This window comes from Natator depressus, chromosome 4 (assembly GCF_965152275.1).
Source record: "Natator depressus isolate rNatDep1 chromosome 4, rNatDep2.hap1, whole genome shotgun sequence".
Classification (NCBI taxonomy): domain Eukaryota; kingdom Metazoa; phylum Chordata; order Testudines; family Cheloniidae; genus Natator; species Natator depressus.
Window position 1 is genome coordinate 120,310,541 of NC_134237.1, and position 23,763 is coordinate 120,334,303.

At 40.7% G+C, this 23,763-nt stretch overlaps 1 protein-coding gene across 1 annotated transcript in view; it reads right to left on the reverse strand.

Annotated features, from left to right (window-relative positions):
• The window catches only part of DOK7 (docking protein 7), a 160,207-nt gene that overhangs the window by 96,650 nt on the left and 39,794 nt on the right, over window positions 1-23,763 (reverse strand). The window contains exons 6-7 of the mRNA XM_074951771.1: window positions 18,450-18,557; window positions 16,279-17,153 (exon numbers count right to left, since the gene is read on the reverse strand). Coding sequence (XP_074807872.1) covers window positions 16,279-17,153; window positions 18,450-18,557 — 983 coding nt within the window. The remainder of the gene's footprint in view (window positions 1-16,278; window positions 17,154-18,449; window positions 18,558-23,763) is intronic.

Here is a 23,763-nt window from a genome sequence, read left to right on the forward strand (position 1 = left end):
CTGCATTTATCATGCACTGTTAACTGCCTCAGCTTCATTCTGCCTACCAGGCCACCTCACCTGGGAATATTTTCATAGAATCATAGGACTGGAAGGAACCTCAACAGGTCATCTAGTCCAGTCCCATGCACTCATGGCAGGACAAGTATTATCTATACCAGTGGTTCTCAAAGCTGGTCTGCCGCTTGTTCAGGGAAAGCCCCTGGCGGGCCGGGCCAGTTTGTTTACCCGCCGCGTCCACAGGGCGGCCACCACATCCCTCGGCCCACACCGCTTCCTGCAGCCCTCTTTGGCCTGGAGCGGTGAACCACGGCCAGTGTGAGCTGCGATCAGCCGAATCTGTGGACACGGCAGGTAAACAAACCGGCCCGGCCCCCCAGGGGCTTTCCCTGAATAAGCAGCGGACCGGCTTTGAGAACCACTGATCTAGACCATCCCTGGCAGGTGTTTGTCTAACCTGCTCTTAAAAATCTCCAATGATGGAGATTCTACAACCTCCGTAGGCAATTTATTCCAGTGCTTAACTCCCCTGACAGTTAGGAAGTTTTTCCTAATGTCCAACCTAAACCACCTTGACTTATTTTTTTAAACTCTGCCTTCTGCTGAGTTACCAGCCAAAGCATGGTCCTGTCTTCCCATTGATAGTTACACCTGACTGTGGCATTGGCGAGCTGTCTCTGCTCCCTACTCTTGAGTGTTGCTCTCCGGCTCCATCTTCCGGGTTTCCAGCCCACATATGGCGTTTGTCAAAGTCTGCAGATTGTAACTCCAGCCTGATAGGTTTGCAGGCAGACAGGAGTTAGCATGGGGCCATTTTGTTCCTTACATTCCAAACATCAGGGTGCCTTCAATCACCATTAAAACAAAAACTCCACAAAAATGGTTCCTTCTTTCTTCCAAATGTGGAATTCCACTCCAGAATTACTCAGTAAAGATTCTAGAATAGGCAATAATCAGTCCTGTCTCAATGACAAATTTAAGGTTTAATATATCATGACTCCTCGAGACTAGACAAAGAGGAACAAATCCTCAACTGGTATAAACTGATGTAGCTGCATTTATTTCAATTGAGCTACGCTGATTTACTCCACCAAAGGATCTGGACAGACGTTTTAAACCAATGGAGAGAGACAATTCCTCTGCTAACTAACAGAACATACAGCATTTTTTCCAGCCCTGATAGACGCTCCAATATCAGACTGTAAAGCATTTTTATACATAGAATGGCTATTCTGGAGATGTATTAAAATATTACTTTCAATTTTTCTCGCATCCTGAATCCTGTTCAAATGCACTCATGATAATTAGGCATCTGATATTAGAAACGGAGAGATGCAAATAACACTTCCAATAATATATTTTAAAATTGTCTAAACATATCCCAGACAGATGACCAAAGCTCACTGTAGGGTGTAAGAAAAAAAAAAAAACTTTTAGATTGTCTTATTTGAGACATAGAATGTGACCTTCTAAATGTCATCTATGTGACTGTGCATCAGAGAAATTTTATCTGATAATAAAAGATTGCATTGTAATACATATGCAAAAAGGGGAAGTTATTAGTATGTATTCATCCTGATTTATAAGTGCACAGCAGTACAACCTTAGCATTGCATTAATTATTGCCACTTTCACGGGTAATAAGGATTCATGGAAAGAGGTTTGTTTGTTGTTTAAATAATTAATGGACCATGCATACCCATTTCCTGTTATTACTTCATAAAATAACTAAAGGAAAAGCATAACCCAGGCTGTCTATCATCTCCTGAGCCACGGAAAAAGACAAGATTTGCTATGAATCATTTCTTTTTTAGAAGTGATTAAGCCCTTTTGACTAGAGATACATGAATAGTAAAATCAATGTAAACTGTCCAGAATACAAATTTGTAGCCCATCTGTCTTGGTACAAAATTCAGAAAGATGGGGCCGTTGAAGAATCAATACACAAGACAACACTTGTAGCCCTTCACACACATGAAAATAGATAGTTTCAAAATAAATCCAGTTATGATGACTGGACAAAATAGCAAGTTCTTCTACATTTGTCCAAATAAATTGTGATTAGTAATGATACTAAATTCTTAACAGAGCATGGCAGCCATTTGAATATATAGGTCTCATCAGAGCCAATGGAAACTCTTGAATAGAAAGGCAAACAGCCATACACTGTCATTTCCAGCAGGAGGTAATGTCACACTACTGCAGGAATGATAGATGATTTAAAAATAAAAAGCCACTCAACGGTCCCACATTTACTGCATCAGACTTTTCTATTGCATTAAAGCTGCTAATTCATACTCATTCTATACTGAGTGAAGCTCACCTCAAGCAAAGAACTCATAGAAGGCCTCAGCACCATTCAAGACCAGCTCATCCTCAAAATAGGGCTGAAATGGGACCCAGCTAGTACCTTATGCAAACCCTCTGAACAGGGGTGATTTTCACCACACTGTGTGCATCTAACGAACTGCGGGTCTGACCCTGCCCTTCTTTACTCTGAATTCAATGGCACCTGAGGTTCCACAGTACTTCACAGGCATCATTTAGCATGTCACAGGATCAACTCCGTTATTTGTTCAAATTCATAAGCATGTGCCTAATGGTGCCACACAGATTCACGGTGAGTAGCACCTTAGTATTCAACTAGGCCAGTGAAGCAATCAGACTGTGCAGAGTGAGGTACTATTCGATGTGTGTAATGGTGGAGTAACTAAGCCCCAATTTAAATAACAAATAATTTTCTATGTAGAAAACCATGACGTAGTTTCAAGGCTTAAAGACAGCCAACATAAATATAGTGCTAAGTTATAAAGTTCTATAGTTATAAAAAAGTTGGCTATCAGTAACTTTGAAAATTCAGTAATTATCCATGGAATTATTCATTACACTCTTGTAATACTGTAATGAACAGGAATGACTTTTAGAAACAAAACAGGTTTTTTTGACCCGCTAGATATTAACAAGGCTTTTATGTGAGCACTGTGTACACTGATTGTGTAAAATTCACAGCAGGTTAGACATCATGCACAGGGTTCAGTGACTCACTTAAATCCTTCATCTAGGGCTTCAGTGGGGCATTTGTCCTTTCACAATGAAAAGGAATGAATTTCAGCCAACAGTCATAGTAGAAATTCGGAGGGAATTTCGTTGTAAAGTAGTTTTTGTGCATGCATGGCAATAGGCTATTAACTTATCACAATTATTTGTACTTGTTCTAAAACATCAATAACCTAAAGCAATTCAAGCAAATATAAAAAACTAAAACAAGATATTTTCCACTGCATGCTAATAATATGCTACCTGCGATAAAACTTTACTGATGAGTGATAGGACCCTGCAAAGCTGGGAAACCCCTGAAAATAACAAACACCGCCGCTTAATTATAGCGGCATGGCTACTGGGCACTTCTACAATAACAAACACACACAGTAAAGCCAGAGGGGATCAAATGTGGAATTGCTACAAAAGCTGGTAGAGACACAGGTCTGGCATCATGCTACAACTAAAAGAACCTCTGTGTCTGGAGTGCGAACACAGCAGCAAAACTAACAATAGTTTCTGGGGTTTACAGTACGCTGTGATTACAACTTTGAAATTTGCAGCTAAGGACTATATTAGTGAGGATCTGCTCCTTGTTCTTTTCCCATTGACACTGTTCCTACAAAGTGACAGATAAAATTCTGCTTTCATGAACCACACTTAAAATATACTTGGGCCAGGTCGTCAGACAATGGAGCTGGGCCAATTCATATCAAATGAGGATCTGACTCCTTCCTTCAAGCCCATTCCACATAAGGACAGAAAGTAAAAATCTTGTTATAACCTGAGTTTCTTTCATCACACAAACAGAGGAACACAAGGGGCCATAACAAAACACATGAGCAAGCCAAATCAAATAAAAATGGAAACCTTTCATGAAAAATACCTTTGTATCCATTTTCTCTCCTTTCTAACTGCTGGATGTTGCCCCTTGTTTAAAGCTGAGGTTAGTCAACTTCTCCAGAAAAAAACAACGGGTAAGGAATTTTTCTCCTGTGATCACTGAATGTGTTAAAATAATTAACTAAAATATTTTTTCTCTTCACTATATTAATTTTGCTGTTCATGACTTCTCCCCCATTCTTACTTTTACTTCTGTCCATTTCCCATTCACAGTTCCATCATGAACGGGAAATGGCCAGAAGAAAGAAAGAATGGGCGAGAAGTCATGAGCAGCAAAATTTAATATAGTGAAGACAAAAATTATTTTCAGCTCATTTGCAGCCCATCACTGAAGTTAGAAATTGGCACCAGCAATAAAACTTAATCACAAAACCTGGAGCACCTTGCAGTACTTTGATACTCACCCAGATACAGGGTCTGTCTTGTATGTTGCCTCTGCTTATGAAGAGTAGTGTTGCAAATTATTAATTACTATTATTATCAGGATTTCTATAGCAATCATCACCCGAATACCCACACACTCTGCAATAACCCTTACTCTCACTTCAACTGGAGGAATTTTGCACAGTGCTGCACAAAATTCAGATATGCTATTTGGGGAATTTTGGGGTGGCACAGAGCAGCTAGAGTATCCCGTGCAGAGGGGAGAGCTGGGAAAGAATGAACCTGGCAGGACTCTTTTATGCCCAGCTGATTCCATGCTGCTGGAACAGTACCTTGAATTCATTGGCAGCTGGCTCCTCTAATTTACACTAAGGACCAGGACCCAAATGCCCCAGGATCAAGGGAGTATAAAAGGCTCTAAAGCCACTTTTCTACCTACTCTCTGGACTTGTGTTTGCATGCTTCAACCATACCAGAGAATTGAGGCCTCCTTTTTCAGTGCTCTTCCTGCCCCTAATTTGTGCTACTGCTTCTCCTTTGCACGTTTCTGATCTGGAGCCAAAGAAGAGAATATTTCCTGCACCCTATGCATTTGTAAACTCAGAAAACATCCTGTCCTAACCAACAGTTCAATTGGGTGGAATTATTACTATTATATGGATTAAAGTGGCACCGACAACGTATCTATATAATAAAATGTCCCAAAGAGCTCACAATCTAAGAACTGTTTTTTAATCCCACATAGTATTGTTACATACATCGATGGCTAAACTAAAACTCCACAGGAGCAGATGCTGCAGAGTAGATGGAAGAGCAAAGGCTGCTCTAAGTTACCTTTGTCTGCTCCACAATACCAGGCCTAGTTGGAGGCCAAATTGATCCCCAGAGTGAGTTAGAGCAGCTTAAACCCCAAGCTCCTTCAACTTGCACCAGCTTGTGATGGCGACCAACGAGCCATGAGACTGGCCAGAGCACAGTGAGTTCCTGTCATATCCCTTTCTATCTACAACATGCTCCCATACCATGAGGGAGTGGGATGCGGCAGGCGGGACTGGAATAGAAATCAGCTATGCTGACTTTACATCAGGCAAGAATTCCCTCAGGCTGGGGGAATCCTCAACTCCTCATCTAAAGCAGCTTTCAGGTACTTTTGTGCTGCCATGGGCCTGACCCCGGCCTTTGAAATAACTTACATATGAGCTAGCTCACAAAGAAAATCCAGCAATGACTCGATTATTGGCTTGCAAGGGGACTGGCCAACTACCAGAATTACCCTAATAAGGCTCCTCAGCAGATTTTTGAATAGCTATAGAAGCACCACAAGTTTAACTGCTCTTAAGCATCTCACCATGGGCCAGATCCTGGAATCTTGACTCAGCCCTTTCTCTGGCAAAACTGCTGTTGACTTCAGAGAGAGTTTGCCTGAGAGAGGAATGAGTGAAGGGCTAGCATTTGTATAGTACTTTACACAGTCAAAATGCTATACAAACATCATCTATTCAATCCTGCCAATAGTTCCAGGAAGGAGGTAAATATTATCATGCCTGTATTACCAGACGGGCAAAATGAGCCATTGTCGACTTCCCTAAGGCCACAGAAGAAGAGAGAGGTAGAGCCAGGCTTAGAACTCAGGATGTCCTAAAATCTAGTCCCACTCTCAAACCGCTAGGTCCTTTCTCTCTCACACTTCCTGTGTTTTCTTCCTAGAATACGGAGGGAACAGACTCCATGTTGTCCAACTTTACCATCATAATTTGCTGCGCAAGATGTGCCTGAAAAGTGAGAATGGCTAGTTTTATGGCATTGCATTGAAGAAAGTTCATGTCCTCGTATCTCTCCTAATCACACTATATGCTCTGTGCTGACCTCTGCAAGGAGCGAACAGCCAAGCTGTTGAAATTTGTTGCTATTATTCTGGATGGGAGAAGGTAGAAGCAGCAGTGGATTGAGTCCTTACTCACTCTGCTGTGTAGAGTCTGAAGAATCACTTGAAGCTTTTCCCAAGATGCCTTCCATACAGTTCCAGTATTCCAATGGAAATATTTGTAGCAATGTGCAGAATGATCCAAGAACTGTTTTTTGCAGGAAAAAAAACTTTAATCATGTTAGTCTTAGAACCTGCATGGCAGATGCCTATTGATTTTCCATCCACACTAGAATGACTGATGGTTTTCTGAGCCTGCCCTCATCCTATTCTGAACATATAACTCCTAGATATATTTTCTGAGTTGATATCAACTGGCACTCTGTAAAGTTGATGACAAAAATCATACTTCTATAATGCATCTACTGGCCACTCTGTAGCTATGTCTGTCACCTTCTTGAGAGCTAGCTCTGAAAAGCATATAGTCCATATAAGGATATAGGTGTGCTCCTGGATTAATAGACTTCCTAGATCAGCATGGTCAAAGTCGTCATTGCAAACTTGTCCATATTGTCAACTTTAAGTGATTACATGGAAAAGGTTTTTGGTAAAAGACTCTAGGTCCATTCAGTATCCATTTTCTCTCACCTTCAAGTCCTATCTGTCCATAGTGGATTATTGCCAAGCCTCCAGACATTTCATGCATATCACTCCTATCCCACTGTCATTTACAGAGTCCTTTTCTGACTCATGCAGTTACTTTGGCACTGCTGGCTAACAAATAATAATTCTTACATACCTTCTTTTAATCACAAGATCTTTGCAAATATGGCTTAAATGAGCTTCACAAGAGCCTTGTGAGGTAGGTAGGTGAACATTATACCCATTTTTCAGATGGACAAACCAAGGAAAAGAGACGTTCTTAAATTACTTGTTTATGGCTATAGAGCAACTCAAAGGTACATCTGGATAAGGAACTAAGGAATCCTAATCCCAGCCTTCTGCTTTAATAACTAGGGCACAATGCATGCCCCTAGGTTCTGCCAGAATTTGTCATCCCTAGAACAGCCCATATTCCACAGTATACCCTTCTCATAAGAGGAGTTTCTTCTATTATCTTTTCTTTGACTGAATGGGTAAAAGGAATACTTTCTTCTGCCGTGTGATGCTGGAGTGGTGATTCTTCTTTCTGTATCTTAAAAGAAAGAAGGTATAGGATGTTGTTCTTTTTGGCAGATTCCGCCACTACATTGTATAGTGTTCCAACTGATAATTCTTCTAGTGAGGAACGGGTTTGATTCAGAAGAAAAAATGCTTTCTTTTCCTTTTTCCTGTCTTAGCCATAGTCCCAGTGTTCTCATTGTACTCTTTACCATCAATTCAGAAGACAACCATTTTTCCTGATTCTCTGTCAAGATTCCTCCTCCGTCTCCTCTAAAACAGCTAATTCTCTCTCTCTCCAGAGAAGCTCTTGCTCCCAGATGAGAAAGAGGAGGGTAGTCAGCTCTTGTAATTTTTGCTCTTATATATCCTATATCGTTCAGCTTCTTTTTCTTTCACAAGTACAAGTGGTTTTTCTCATTTACTCATTCTGACTGGGTGAAATGGATCAATATCCAAACTATCAATATCCTATTCAGCTCACCGACAGACAAACGCTTTGGCAAAAGTGTCTGCTTAGGCCATGCGGATAAATAATGATGAGCTGTCCACCCAGCACTCTAAGCAATTATTTCACTACAGGGAATTAATATACTAAAATCATCCTCAGTTGTTATCATTCTTGAGGTGTTTGATACCATTTCACTTACCAGTTCTCTTATGCCAGCCAGTTCCTTTCCAAATGTAGATCTTTGGGCAATCTAGTATTTTAGGGCCTGATCCTCAGAGGTGCTGAGCTCCTATAGTTCTTATTTATAATAACCAGTTTGGATTAAGATCTCTACTCTGATGAAAAGTGCGATGGGGTCTTTCATGAGAGATGATCAGTTTATCTAATTTACATCTTATCTGAAAGACACAATAAACGGGCCCTAGTTATGCCAATGATGGTGATCAAATCAGGAACCTTCAGCACTTAATGCATGAGCCTCTACTCTCAAATTGAAGGAATAAGCCCACTCGCTGAAAGCAGCAGCAGACACAAAAAACTTCTTATATACACCAGCCATTAGAGGGAAACAAAAATCCTACCCCCCCCCCCACACACACACAGTGTGGGTTAAAATAGCACCTCCAGTATCATGGTTGTGGTACTGACTCAGGGAAGTGCCATCTATTTATGTCACCAACATAATTTCCTACAGCATCTGTGTGTTCTTTGAATGTCTCCCATCCAAGATGGGACCCTTTTAGTAGGGCTTCAAACCAGTGTCTCAGTCTCCCTGTGCTTTTCTAGAGAAATCTTTGATCAACCATTAAAATTGCAGGTGCTCTGCATCTCTCAAAGACTACAGGGAACCTCACCAAAACATTTTCTAGCAACTCATGTGGAAGCTGGGCCTCATCTTGCTTGCTGGGGAATTGGGAGCCATGCATTATAGTATTCGCAGGGAAGACCTCCAAGGAGCACTAATAAGGTCCTGTAGGAAATGATGCTGATGATACAAGTAGAAGACTCTCTTTCTCTTTGAGTCAGTAATAAACCAATAGAGCTAGGGAACCCTGTATCACTGGAGGTACCGTCTGTGGGATGAGATATAAAAAGGTCATCATCACTTGCCATTAAGGATCCCGTGGCACTTTTTATAAGAGTAAGGATGTTAACCCTGGGGTCTTGTCCGAATTCCAGCTCCAATTATTGCATTCTGGCCACCTATTTTACAGAATATCTCCCTAACAGCTTCATTTGGGAAAGTATTCTTCCCTTCCTGGCTTAGACTGGTATACTGCTGCTGTGTGCCATTTTCAGTTGATGCAAACTGCTTCAGAAGTGGCTGCAATTCAGTGGTGAGTGAAGTGATCCTCAGATTCCTTCTCTGTTTCAGGGGGATGTTATGAGGTAATTATTTAAGGTGCCCTGAGTTCATGCAAAGGATAATTGCTATTGTCACTGCCTCTGTAGAAGCTTTGTTGCCTAAGGCTACATAATATGCAGTACCACTTATGTCAGCATAAGTTATGTCGCTCAAGGGTCTGAATCAGCCACGCCCTGGAGCAACATGAGTTACAATGACCTAAGTGCAAATGTGGACAGCACTAGGTCGGTGGGAGAGCTTCTCCTGCTGACATAGCTACTGCCACTTGCGGGGCCTGGAATAGGTAAGTCGATGGAAGAGCTCTCTCCCATCAGCTTAGAGCTTCTGCACTCGGAGCACTAGAGTGGTGCAGCTGCACGCTCTGTAGTGTAGCCATAGCCGTAGAAAATAAACTGATGCAGGTGAAATGCCAAGCTGGGATACCCTTGCTCATCTTCCACCATGAGTAGCCACATTTAAATCAATGGGAAGCAAAGTACTACTCATTGTGAGTAAAAGTATCACAGTCTAGCCCTAACTAAGAGCACCAAATGAGATGTAATTGAAGAGAATACTATTAATAGAAATGGATAGAAATAGCCTGAAAACTGTTCTGATTTATGCCAAATGCCAATGGCATCAAAGACCATTCTCATAGTGAGTCAATCAAATGTAATGGATCCCCAGACATACCTCTTCTTTGCGCAATTAAATATTATTTATTATTGGGCTGTTATTTATTTGTATATGAGTGTGACAGTCTCTCCTTTTATAACTAGGTTACAACATGTTGCACAATAATCAGTGGGTTGTTTTTTCTTATTTGGAACTTTTGGATTTGTCTGTGTTATCAGGTATTTTAAAGCATTTGGGCTTGAAGACTTCTTCACTGAAGCTCTGTGAAAGAAATGGTATCAAGTCAAGTTTGGCCCAATACATTAAAGTGTTTCTAACAGAAAAAGAAACTACGTAAGAGAAAGCCCACAATTTATTATGGGCCTTGTTCACTCCCATTGAAGTCAATGTCAAATCGGTCATTGATTTCAGTGGTGCAGCATCAGCGCCTATTTGTAAATGAAAAATGAGAGCAGATAAGTGGGAATGCTCAGGAACTGCCTACAGCTCTGATCATGGAAGAAGAACTGTTAGTGAGAAGAGGAAGGTGTGGAGCTTTAAAAATTGAACAGTCTTTCCGGGCAGTTTAGAACTGCCCTGGAGTTTTAAAGGTAAAAGTAGTAGAATATTTTTGTTGAGGTTCAATGGAGATGTTCAAAGATGGAGAAAAGGGTTATAAAAAGTGTTGTCTGATGGTTAGACCCGGGAAATGGGAGACAGAGCTGCTTTGCTGCTGTCTCGCTGATCTGATCTAGTCAGGTCCTCTCTGTGTCTGTTTCAATATCTTTAAAATGGGTTAATTTTTTTAAGCACTTAAAATCCTCAAATGAAAAGAAAAAGTATAGAAATGCAAAGCATTCAGAGCAGTATTAATCAGCAGGTGATTTACATATAGAAATAACTTCTCAGAATTTTTAAGCCTCAGAACACACTGATTTACACGCAAGGGACAGTAAGACTTTTTTTTTAGTAGAGATTTTCTAGTACTAGCTGACTGAAAGGCAAAAAAATCTGTTTAGAACAAAGCTTACCTATTGTCATTTAGAAGAAAATGTGTATATGTGCTGATAAGAATTAAAAGTATCATATTTGTTATGTGAGCTGAGTTACACAAACCTCTGAACAAACAGGGTTTAAATACTGATAAGTGTATTTGCCAATGACATGTCGTCCTATGTTGTCCTTTATATTTGGAAATCAGAAGAGACCAAAGACATTACAAGGCACAAATGAGCAGTTCTGTCTTACGTGAGATGGGAGTGTGATGACACTAGTAGAAAAATGGATGTGTATACTGATACTGTACATTATAAACAGACGTGGAAGGATTAGATTTATCAGTAAACACCGATTTCACCATAAAAACAAATGATTAAAAATATTTCCATTGATAATAATCAAAATTTACAGATAGGCAAAGTAAGAAAAATGTTGCTTAAGAACTTATTTGAGTTTGATTTAAGATATTTACTGTGTATATATTTTGACATGTGATGTTGACAATTTGTGTTTTGAAGGTTATAAAGACTTAACTTTCTGAATCTCAGTCTACTGTCATTAAATAATTATCTGATCCCCCCATTATTTCCCACAACTCTGAAAATGTAAATAGATAAATATTGAAAAAATGCTTAAAATTTTGCACAACTGTAAACATTAAAATGGAGAAATAAAAAAATGCTTAAACATAATCAATATTAATCATCAACATTATTTTTAAAAAATCTAGCTTTGCCAGCCTAATTATAAAGCACCTCTATGATTTCTTTAGCATCTTTTTTTTTTCCATTAATGAAAACTTCAGTGTTAAAACAAAAAAACTGAAAAACTTCTCTTTACAGATGTAACAATGAAATTGTCTGTGGCCATCCCATTACACAAGGTTACATACTACAGATGTTCTTCTTTCACACCCATTTTATAAGCGTTTATCCCCAATGACATAGGATTCAGGAGGCCTGGGTTCAAGCCTCTCCTCTATCACAAGCTTCCTGTGTGACACTGGGTAAGTTATTTAGGACTAGATCCACAAAGGGACTTGGGCATTGCAATGTCAAACTTTTAGGTGCCTGATGCTCAGTGAAATCCTCAGCCAGGCACCCACGTTCACTTTACAGTGCATGGACAGAGTTAGATGCCTCAGAATGGGATTCACACCAGCCAGCAAGCTGAGCAAGGTAGCTACCTAAGCTAGCCAGTAGGAAATGCCAAGGAGAGGAGTGGGTAGGCACTTAAGTCCAGGCCTGAGGGAGGTGCCTGACTCTGCTCAGTCACAGCCTGTGAACCCACCCCTGGAGTTAAGGGCCTAAGACAGGCTAGCTCTTTCTCACAAAAAATCAGAGATACCCACCCATTGTTATCACCAATAGCCTACCAGATAGGGGCACTCACCTGGGATGTAGGAGATGTGTTTTCAAATCCCTGCTCTGCCTGATTTGAACCAGGGACTTGAAACTGGGTCTCCTATATCCCAGGTGAGTGCTCCAACCACCATGCTAGAGAGTCAGACTCTCCCTTTTGCTCTCTGGCCCAATGAATATTTAACTATTTACAAATTTCCAACAGGAGAGACTGAGAGCGCCCCACCCCAGAATACCCCAAAGCCTGGGAGTTAGGTGTTGCACCATCAACGTGCCATTTGTGAATCTAGCCCTCTGTGCCCCAGCTCCCCATCTGTAAAATGGAATAACACCCATTTCCCTGCCTCACAGGGGTGTTGTGGAGAAGGTTGTGAGGCATTCAGATACTATGGTAATGGGAGCTATACAAGTACCATAGATGGATGAATTCAGTAGAGTCATTCCTGATTTGTACCATTGTAAGTGAATTGGGACCCTCATCTCCACAGAGGTAGTGGTATTCCAGATGATCAAGCAATCAAACTGGCTGAATATATGCTGGTGTTTCATAACAGACCCACAGAAAAACAATGCTTTTTATTTTTATGCTGACTGGGTCACAACAAGTTAATTAGCAAAACCTTAGTCTAATCCTATACTCTTCATGCACAAAAAAACTCCCATTGAAATCAATGAGAGTTTGGGGTTTAGCCAGGAATATAAGATCGGGGCCACCATTTCCACAGTTGGGCACATTTCTTGCTACCTTCACTGATGTTGGTACACCACAAGGAAGTCAATAAAAACAGCCATATTCATTTCATATCCATTCAAAATGCAAGAGGATGACAGTTGGGGCAGGGAAAACCGTATCTGCCATATGGAAAAGGACAAAATCAGTTGGAAAAGACAGTTTTATTTCCAGGCTTCTATGAAATTTTACAAACAATGGAGGAGTTTAAAAAAACCCAACACCAACACCCTATAAAAATCTTGACGTTATTTCCTAAACTATGGCATCAAATGAAGTTACAGAAAAAAAAAATATGTACAGTGAAGTGCTATTCCCCATTCTAATAGTGACTAGGTAGTCGGAAACGGAATGAACATGGCCCAGTAATAAATCTATAAACCTTAATAAAAACAATCCAAGATTCTGAGCCTAAAATATGCCCGATGTATATACTATACAAGGATCTCAGCTAAAATATTTATCTGCATAACTGAAAATACCTATATGAAAATACAGTGGCAAAGGCACACACAATGCAGTTTATAATGAAGGGAATCTTGTGCACACTGGGGCAATGTACCACAGAATACAAAAGAGCTTGGACATTTACTTCCGAATCTTAAACCTCAGCTGCTAATATATTTCTAGTTCCTTTATGTTTTATTTCAATGTACAATAGATTTGCTCAGTGGTTATATTTCTTCACCTTGAGTGAAACAGGAAAGCGTTACTGCCATATTTTCCGTCTGAGCCTGGAAGATTCCCAGTTTACAAGCCAAATGTTGATGTCCTGCATTCTGGTCATCATCCTTCCAGTCACTAGTGGAGTGGATGAGCCTTCTCGATTTTGCTCCTTAACTAGCTACTGGAGTCACTCTTGATTAGAAAAGGCAAATATTACCCTCCACATCCAGCATTCTCCATCTTCTATCCCAGACCCATTTCAGTCCCTTGATACACAGCTCTCTGACACACAGGTGTCTACACCCCTGCACCATAACCCCAAATCCTGCCTCCCTTACTGGTTCTGTCGCCAGAGGACACTGCATACCTGTACTTGCTCCAGTCTTGACATTTTTACTCCCTTCTTTCTTGGTCAAATTACCACTGAAATAAACTTTTGCCTGAGTAAGGACTACAAGATTTGCAAAAGTTCACTAACAAGGATGAACATGAAAAACTGCTGCTGTACTTCATTACTGTTATGGACTATACTCTCCATCTCATTTACTTAGACTAAATATCAGGAATTTAAAAACATCAACACAATTTAATTAACAGTTTATCTGAAATTGCAAAAGCATGCAAAACATTGGCCCAATAAAGGCTTTCTGAACATCTTCAAATAGATGTGGAGAACTGATGTCAAGTAATCCATGATTCAATTCAGCTTGCTCCTAGTGGTATCCTAAATGTATCCTTTTCACAGCATGTAGAACAGGAATTATTTAATTACAGAATATGGGTTTGTGCCTGCACCATTTTACGTGTAAAGAAGGCACAGACAGGGTCCAGTAGTCGTTTCTAAAATAACTGATCTTGCTATAATGGTTTTGATTACTTTTAACAAAAACACAATTGTTATTTGTATAATTCAATAAAGCATATTTTCAGAGTTCTTTAAGATGGGCAGGGAAGAGAAGCAAAAATATTTATCCTGTACTAAAACAAGTTCAAGGGAGGGCAGCATTTCTCATGTCACTATTTATTTTCTAGATTACCGTCCATTCTGCATAAGACCTTTTCCAACATTTCCCTACTGTTAGAATGGCTGAAAGTACAGTGGCCTCACAGTTTTCCTCCTACATGATGTCTGGTCTAATGCATTTAGAATCAATCGTCCAGTCAGGGAGCGGACTGGAAAAGGGGGAAGTAGTGACTTCAGTCCTTTACAGTTTTGAAGACGTACAGTGCCAAAACCATCCTCTAGTACCCAGAGACTTTAAAATAGACTGCACTACAAGCACATAGAGCGCTGCAGGACAAGAAAAGGCCAACAGCCCAACAAGCTTATTAACTTCTTCTGAATTTGAAAACCTGTTCTCTCCCACATACTCATTTAAAATTATACACTTAAATTACCTTATTTAACAACAGGTTTCAGAGTAACAGCCGTGTTAGTCTGTATTCGCAAAAAGAAAAGGAGTACTTGTGGCACCTTAGAGACTAACCAATTTATTTGAGCATGAGCTTTCGTGAGCTACAGCTCACTTCATCGGATGCATACTGTGGAATCCGATGAAGTGAGCTGTAGCTCACGAAAGCTCATGCTCAAATAAATTGGTTAGTCTCTAAGGTGCCACAAGTACTCCTTTTCTTATTTAACAACTGTTTCTCTAAGTGAGATAATTTTGCCTGATTTCTCAGTTTATACCTCAGTTCCTAATTTTTTACATTCTCTCTCTTTCCCAGGTTTTCTGTGCCTCACCAACATGAACACAGCTTTATCTTGTTCCAGTTTAGCAACCACAATAAAAACACCACAAAAAAATCTTCTAAAAAACCGGAAAAAGGAAATATTTTCTTCACATAATGCATTAATAGCGTGTGGAACTCATTACCAAGATATCACTGAGGCCAAGAATTTAATAGGATTCAAAAAGGGATTAGACATTTATATGGATAACAAGAATATCCAGAATCATAATAGTAAATATTTTAAAATAAACAAAAGTGTAGGAAAGTATGCAAACCCTCATGCCTCAGTTCTTAAGTCAGCCTCTAACTATTGATGGTTAGGAAGAACTTTTCCTGAGAGCTGGCTCTCCCATAACCAGCTACTGCTGGGTTTCTTGCACCTTCTCTGAAGCATCTGACACAGGCCACTCTTAGAGTCATGATACAGATGGACCACTAGTCTGTTCCAATATAGTAGCTCTTATGTTCTCCTTCACCAGTCAGAAGCTCCACCATTCTGGCTTCCCCATGCACACGAGGTGCTCACATACTACGGTCATGAGCACAAACCAACTATCTGTCAAAATAAATATGCATTTTTAAAAAATGGCTATCCTAGCATATCATCCATCCTTTTCAGCCTCCCTTCACTCTACTCAAGGAATACCAACAGCAAGACATCCTCATTTGTACTAAATTAATTATCACAGAACAACTCAACCCTCCGATGTGCCTGTGACATTTCTACTGAAGTCAATGGGAGTCACTCATGTGTATCCAAGGAAAGAATCTGGTCCACTGAAAGACAATGCTTGATGGTCTATATGTTTCAATGTTTTCCTGTTCCAGACATGGTTTTTAAGGAGGGGAGAGGTTGCCATCTACTGAATCTTTCAACATACCCATAAAACAGCACAAATGTCATTATCCCAAAAAGAAATAGGCTGCAATTCACAACTATTCTTACATCCTTACGTCATTTAAATTAATGGTGTTAAATACGGTACTTAAGTCTTTGTTAGCATCTGCTCAGTATTAGGTATTTACCTTTAGTCCACCACAGATCGGACAAGCTGAAAAGAGAGCTCTTGTCATCCCAGGGTGGGGGCTATATATTTCACAGGGGTCAGCTGGGACTCCACTAGGTGGTGCCAGCTCACTACTTTTGGAGTCTAACACCTGTCCTTGTGGTTTTACATCTGACCACCTCGAAACAAAATCCACATATGTCTCATCACTTGAGTCTTTGGTGCTTTCTGGGAGTAAGGATGCATGCCTCCCCCTGTCTTGGCTCTGCTCAGGTGCCATCCGTGTTTCCGAGTGTGGTACCAGCACCTTAGGGTCACTAATGCCTTGAGGTGCTGGGTCCTGGTCCTTTGGTTGGGTGGAATCCGCACTCTTGTGTTGTACGTCTATAGCAGCTGCCTGTAATAAACTCCTGGGTGTGTCATAAATATGTCTGACAGGGCTAGGAACCTGATATTCTGAGCCCAAGCTCCTCTGGGGTTCACTGTGCAGGCAAGTACATAAATTCTGATCTGAAGGAAGGTTCAATGGCAGGCTAAGCAATGATCCAAACTCATCACCATGGCAAATATCCAGACTCCCAGCATAGGAAGAGAAACTTCCAGAGTAAGAAGAGTGACTACCAGTAGCTATCCCACTGTCAGAAGAACTCTGACGACCTATTTCCTGTAGCTGTCTAGACCGAAGAGGCTTAGGAGGTGGTTTGGTGGTGCCACGTGCCCCTTCTGCAAGCGTTTTTTCTTCCCCAAAATGAATGCCCTTTGCAGGTACCAGTCCATGACTCTCTTGAGAAGTGCTGGCCGAAGACTGTTCAGGCCAAATTGTTAACCTACTCCCAACACTAGCGTCCGAGTGGCTGGTATCTGAAGACGAACTTGACAGGCTTCTATCATCTCCTGGAATAAAAGAAACTAGATCAACCCATGTTCAAAATATAATTAAACTAAAAGCAAGGAAAGGACAAATAAGCAGAGAGGACCATGGAATTCTATCTGTCTCAGGGGAGGGCTGGTTCTGCCATATTAACAGAGTGCATCAGACGTTCGTGTTAAACCCTGGATTTGTGCTGGAAATGGCCCACCTTGATTATCATACACATTGTAAGGAGAGTGGTCACTTTAGAGAAGCTATTACCAGCAGGAGAGTGGGGTGGGAGGAGGTATTTTTTCATGCTTTGTGTGTATATAAAAAGATCTTCTACACTTTCCACAATATGCATCCGATGAAGTGAGCTGTAGCTCACGAAAGCTCATGCTCAAATAAATTGGTTAGTCTCTAAGGTGCCACAAGTACTCCTTTTCTTTACTCTATTCTCAGTTACAATGGTACCCTCATTGGACTCTGTGGTGTCACTTTGGATTTGCATGGATGCAAAGGAAATCAAAATATAGCCCCCTAAATCTAACCTTTTTTTCCCCACTACGTTCATTGACTCTTGACTGTTGTTTTTCATGTTCTTTGGCTCCAGATGGGAAGATCTAGTTTTATTACCAGAAGGTATATAATAAGTAAAAATCAGAACAATAAATCCAGAGCATAGCACAAGAAATACACCCTGGAACGTGTGAATCTATTTACAAAGAAGATTTTTACTGAGGACAAAGAAAGTTATAATGGTTATTGGCTTTTAAAAATATTTGGAAGTAAATGTATATTTAGAAACACTAAGCACCAAATTATGCCTCCACATGTAAATGTCTTTAAGATTGACATGCATACACGCTCCCAAAGACCCAGAAAAAGGAAGGGTTTAATGTCAAAGGACAGGAAACCAGGGTTCTGTTCCTCACCCTGCCAGAGATTTGCTGTGTGACTTATGCAAGTCACTTCATGCCATAGGCCTTAATTCAGCAAGGTACTAAATCACGTATCTGACTTCAACGAGACCGCTCACTTCAATGTGACTACTCATACGCTTAAAGTTATGCACATGCTTACGTACCTTCCTGACTTGGGGCTCTGGAGCCTGATCCAAAACCCACTGAAGACAACAGAAATAGTCCCACAGACTTCAGTGGACTTTTGATCATGCCCTTAAAGCAAAGAGAGCTAAGAGAGCGACCTTGTCCAATACATTTGGAAGGCTCAATATTTTAAAAAGCTATGGTTTTCTTATGTCAAAAGCCTCAAGAAAAAGACCATTGAAATAAAATCTAGACTTGTATCATAGCTTGATCGTAGGCATTTCTTACCTCCACTGCCCTGGCGACTTGAATGGGATAGTAGGCTCAGACGCTTTTCTAATTGCAAAGCTTCGTGGGCCACTCTCTCCTCCATGTAGGCTGGATTTGCGCTTGGATCTTTAAGAAAGGAACAAATGGGTAAGTTTTTGAAAAAGGCAGTGAAACTACTGAGAGAAAAACAACAAAATGTTATACTGCATCTTCTACTGTAGGGCTTTAGCAAACCTTGTCATGTGTTTGCATAGGCTACCTTCCTAAGTAAAATCTCACTGACAAACTTTTTATCTTGTTATTTCCCCTCTCCAAAAGGTGATAGGATATGGGACAAGCGACCTTTAAGCCTGACCTGGAGAGGCACTGAGCAATCAGCAGGAGTTCTGTGTGCCCAGTACCTTTCAGGATCTAACCTAAAGTCAGCAAAAGTAGTAACTAGGGGACTGATCCTGAAAGGTACTGCACTGGAATCAAGGGCAGTTGAGTGCCCAGATGAGAACCTAGATCTGGGGGATTAAGAAGAGAGTATGTGACCTTTAAAATTAAGGGTGAAATCCTGGCCTCACTGAAGTCAATGGGAGTTTTGCCATTAACTTCAGTGGGGGCTGGGTTTTCACTCAGAGTTTCTGGTGTGGATTTATAAACTAATTCAAAGACAGTAATATTTTTGCTACCATACAAGTTAGAATAATAGAAATACGAGGCTGGAAGGGACTTCAAGAGGTCATCTGGGCCAGCTATTTAAAAGGATTCCCAGCATACATGTTTTTTTAAAACCTTGTAAAAATTAGACGGAGAAAAGGTTAATTAGACCTTGCCTATAAAGGACTATTGCTTATATGCTTATAGTATATTTTCTACTGGCTAGAGCCAGTCTAGCTCAATGAAATGTCACAATGAAAGAGGATCCCACCACCTCCTGTGGTGGGGGAGAAGGTATTGAACACTTCACAAACTTGAGTGTACACCTTCCTCGGAAAACATGCCATTCTTCTCTGTATCGCTTCATTTTCCAGCCACGCATGATAAAACCAGATGTTGGTAGCAATCATTATTATATTCTTGAGAATAATTTGACAAGATTACTGTAAACATCTTAAAAATGTGCGGCATGTTTAACAGCTGCAGTGTATATGGGCTGCTAACTCATTCTCATAGAAGTTTCAGTTGGTCTCATAATTACACAGGAAAAGAAGCAAATGTGAGACACAATACAGATTAGCTTTGGCACAGCTGCAGTTACCACATTCCTGCTCACACTGATAGTCACAGCATCTGTAACAAATATATACGGAATGATTTAACAAGAGAGGAAGGATAAACAGAGAAATACATTACTGTTCATGGGCTGGTTGAGATTATGAACAATTTCTAACTGTGGAAACCAAGATTTCCATGTTTTTACATTGTGTTTCTCCATTCTCAGAGACTTGGGCTTGGTTCATTCCTACAGTGCAGATGCATCAATGGAGACATTCACAACCATGTGACAGCTATTGCTGGCCACCTTTGGAGACAGTAGGCTTAGCAATTCAGCCAGGTTTGTATAGGACCAGCCAAGGACATCCAGGAGATCATAGACGTACGACTGGAAGGGACCTGGAGAGATCGTCTAGTCCAGTCCGCTGCACTCATGGCAGGATCAAGTATTATCTTCTAGACCATCCCTGACAAGTGTTTGTTTAACCTGCTCTTAAAAATCTCCAGTGATGGAGATTTCACAACCTCCCTGGGCAATTTATTCCAGTGTTTAACCACCAGGCCAGGAAGTTTTTCCTAATGTCTAACCTAAACCACCCCTGTTGCAATTGAAGTCCATTGCTTCTTGTCCTATCCTCAGAGGTTAAGGACAACAATTTTTATTCCCCTCCTTGTAACAACCTTTTAAGTACTTGAATGAGCTCAATCAAAATATCTCACAGATCCCTTGCCCTGACCCTCACCACTGACTTTCTGGGCTGCATCAGCTGGCCCTAAGCCCTTTAGTGGAGAAGAGGTTACAGTCACGGCGCACTCTTTAGCTTTCCTCCCCATCTAGGTGGGCTTTTCATTTCTGCAGATCAGTAGCCTGGTTCCCACTGACAGAATGAATTGGGTATACTAGGTATTAGTTATAGATACTTATATTGAACATTAAAGCTGCTCTGCAAGGGACAGGGCTTAAAGTGTTCTCAAAGAAATGCTGGATCTATCAATGATCATGACTGGAACAAAGTCAGCGTCACTCCCATTTCACAACTCCAGGCCATCCTGAGGCCCACTGACTTTATAACCCTCTTTGCTAGTGACATGTCTCAGAGGCATTGCCAAAGACTTTTTTTTTTTTTTTTGGAGGCTGGGTCTGTGACCCCACCCTCATCCCCCTGCAACCCAACCCATTTTGGGCATTGATTAGGACCAAATCCTGCACATCCTTACTTAAGCAAAACTCCAGTTGCGTACAGTGGGAACCTTGCTAGTGTAAATTGCAAGATTTCTCCATCAATCCTCATGGCTCAACTCAGACATATTTAAACGAGGAGTTGGCTCTTTGTATACCAGGTTGCAAATTGCTGTTTGTATCTGTCCACGACCTGAGGGTGCAGAGCTGTTAGCTGTAACGCCCCTCCATTTTGGCATGCTCTTCATGCTGTGGTTTCTTCTGCTGTCTCTATTCAAGTGCTCTCACATCCAAAAGGGAATGTAGTTCAGCAGAGATAAGTTTTACAAAGCACTTCAAGTGCAAGACTCGTATAGTGAGTGAGTGAACAAAACCAGACTGAATCTATATGAAAGAACTGATTAAGATGGGCTAGGAGGAAACGTGGGTTAAAGTGTATTAAAGCTTCTGATCTCTGGAGAATTGTTTGTTTGTTTTTTTAAAAATACTGGTTTAGGTCACAAGTCAAAACGGGTTGGTGGTGTCATCCTACACCCCATTTGTGCACAATACAAAACCACTAAACAATGTGTCATAACTTGCCATGACAGGCAGTCTCTGCTCCAGAGAATCCCAGGACAGCGATAGGATGACCGGTCTGGACATAGCTGTCTGAGGAAGTTTTTACAGCATCTTCCCACGCAACATCTTATTAGAGTTATTAGAGCCAGAGAATCATTTCACGAACACTAACACTCTCTCTCTCTCACCCCCCCAACCAGGTTTTCCATACACCTGAGCCCATAGTATCTAAGCACTTAGATTCATGCAAACATTCAAATTAAGAAAAATACTTCATCATTTCCAAACAGAAATGGATCCCCTTGTGTAACGAAAGCTGCGCATCAGCTGCTGAAATCTTCCCCTGGCCCTACTTTCCTGGTCAATTAGCAGGGGGTTATGTGAAGGTTGAATTGCCTGAGATACCTATGATGGAGGGATTTTATTTTTATCATGAGCGTTGGTGGGTATTCATTAGAACCAGCTGAGCAGTCCATTGTGGGATATTTTGAATACTTTCATACTGTGACATTTTATTCATGTATTTAAAAGCTCCAAGAGCATGGAATGAGCACTATGTAGAATCACAGAAATGTAGGATTGCCAGGGACCTCAAGAGGTCATCTAGTCCAGCTCCCTGCACTGAGGTGGGACCAAGTAAACCTAGACCATCCTTGAGAGGTGTTTGTCCAACCTGGTCTTAAAAACCTCCAAAGATGGGGATTCCACAAACTCCCTTGGAAGCCTATTCCAGGATTCAATTTGTGATCCACTATAACCCCCAGATCCTTTTCAGCTGTATTACTACCGAGACAGTTACTCCCCGTTATGCATTTGATTTTTCCTTCCTAACTTCAGTACTTTGCACTTGTCTCTACTGAATTTTTTATTTTGTTGATTTCAGACTAATTCTCCAATTTATCAAGGTTGTTTTGACTTCTAACCCTCTCCTCCAAAGTGTTTGCAATGCCTCACAGCTTGGTGTCATCTGCAAATGTTATAAGCATACTCTCCACCCCATTATCCAAGTCATTAATGAAAATATTGAGGAGTACTGGACCCAGGACTGACTCCTGCTGGACCCTACCAGCTATGGGAACCATTGATAGCTACTCTTTGACTGTGGCCTTTCAAGCAGATATGCACACCCTTTATAGTAATTTTATTTAGACCACATTTCCCTAGTTTGCTTAGGTCATGTGGCACTGTGTCAAAAGCCTTAATAAAATCAATTATTTTAAAATTAGTCATTTATTTTGATCCATAAAAGATGTATCCGTAACTTTTTGAGATGTCCTTGCATTATAGGTGCCATAAAAATGTATTACTGTGTTATGTTACATCGTTTTACAAAAATCAGTCAAGGATGGAGCAGCAGCCTTAATCTCTGCATTTCCTTCCTTTGCATGTGTCAGTCAGATCCTTGCTGTTACAAGTGTAGGGTGATCTTACACCTGGTTCAGCCCCTTTACACCATGTAAAAAGGGACAGAGAGTGTAAATGGGACCTAAGAAGCTCCATGTCTGATTGAAGGAGGATTCCCTCAGCACAGGCACCGTGGACAACAGCCATAAAGCTAACAACCATAAGCCCATGCACATCATCACTCACGATCCCTGACACAGTAAGTGTACCAAGGGCATGCTGAAATGGGGCCGTAGCACTGCAGACATTCCAGTTATAGGGCAGCCTGGGGATGCTGCTGCAATTTAAAATGCTGCAGGATCAAGCTGTTTGACTGTAACATCTTCATGGCTGGGGTTGTGTCTTTAATGCTCACATGTTGCTCCATCAACAATACTGTATGTAATAATAATTAATAATAAATGTGAACTATCACATCTTTTCCTTCTAAATTTTATTTTGGATTGATGTATAATGGGTTAATTATTACAGAGATGTGTGTATTTGTTTGAATGATCCATTCCAAAGCATCACGGTGGTTATTCAAATGTAGAACAACTTTCATATACACCAGATTTCTTAAAGTATGCATATTAGAAAAGAAAACATGGATCAGGAAAATACTTTTGTACCAAAAGTTCATTACATTTTCTACACAACTGAACTATACTTTTCAAAACTGAATACCTAAACTACCCGTGCAAATCCTGCATTTGAGCAAACAAGTATGCACCTAAACATATAATGGCCACGTTTGCGTAGCTATGTGCCCAGTTATGCATGCAATTAAGGCCACCACCTTTGGAAACTGGATGTTTTTTTAATTAGACAAATTATCACTATTGTGAATAAAAACAAGAGAATATGCTAGTTTTCCAATTTATACTTTTCCCCTGTGCCCCTACAGTTTCTTAGTGTTAATATTTAATAATGACAGAGCACCACTTAGCAAAGATGCTCTGTGAACTTTGCACATAAAAGGCTACGAGAGGTGTACATCATCAC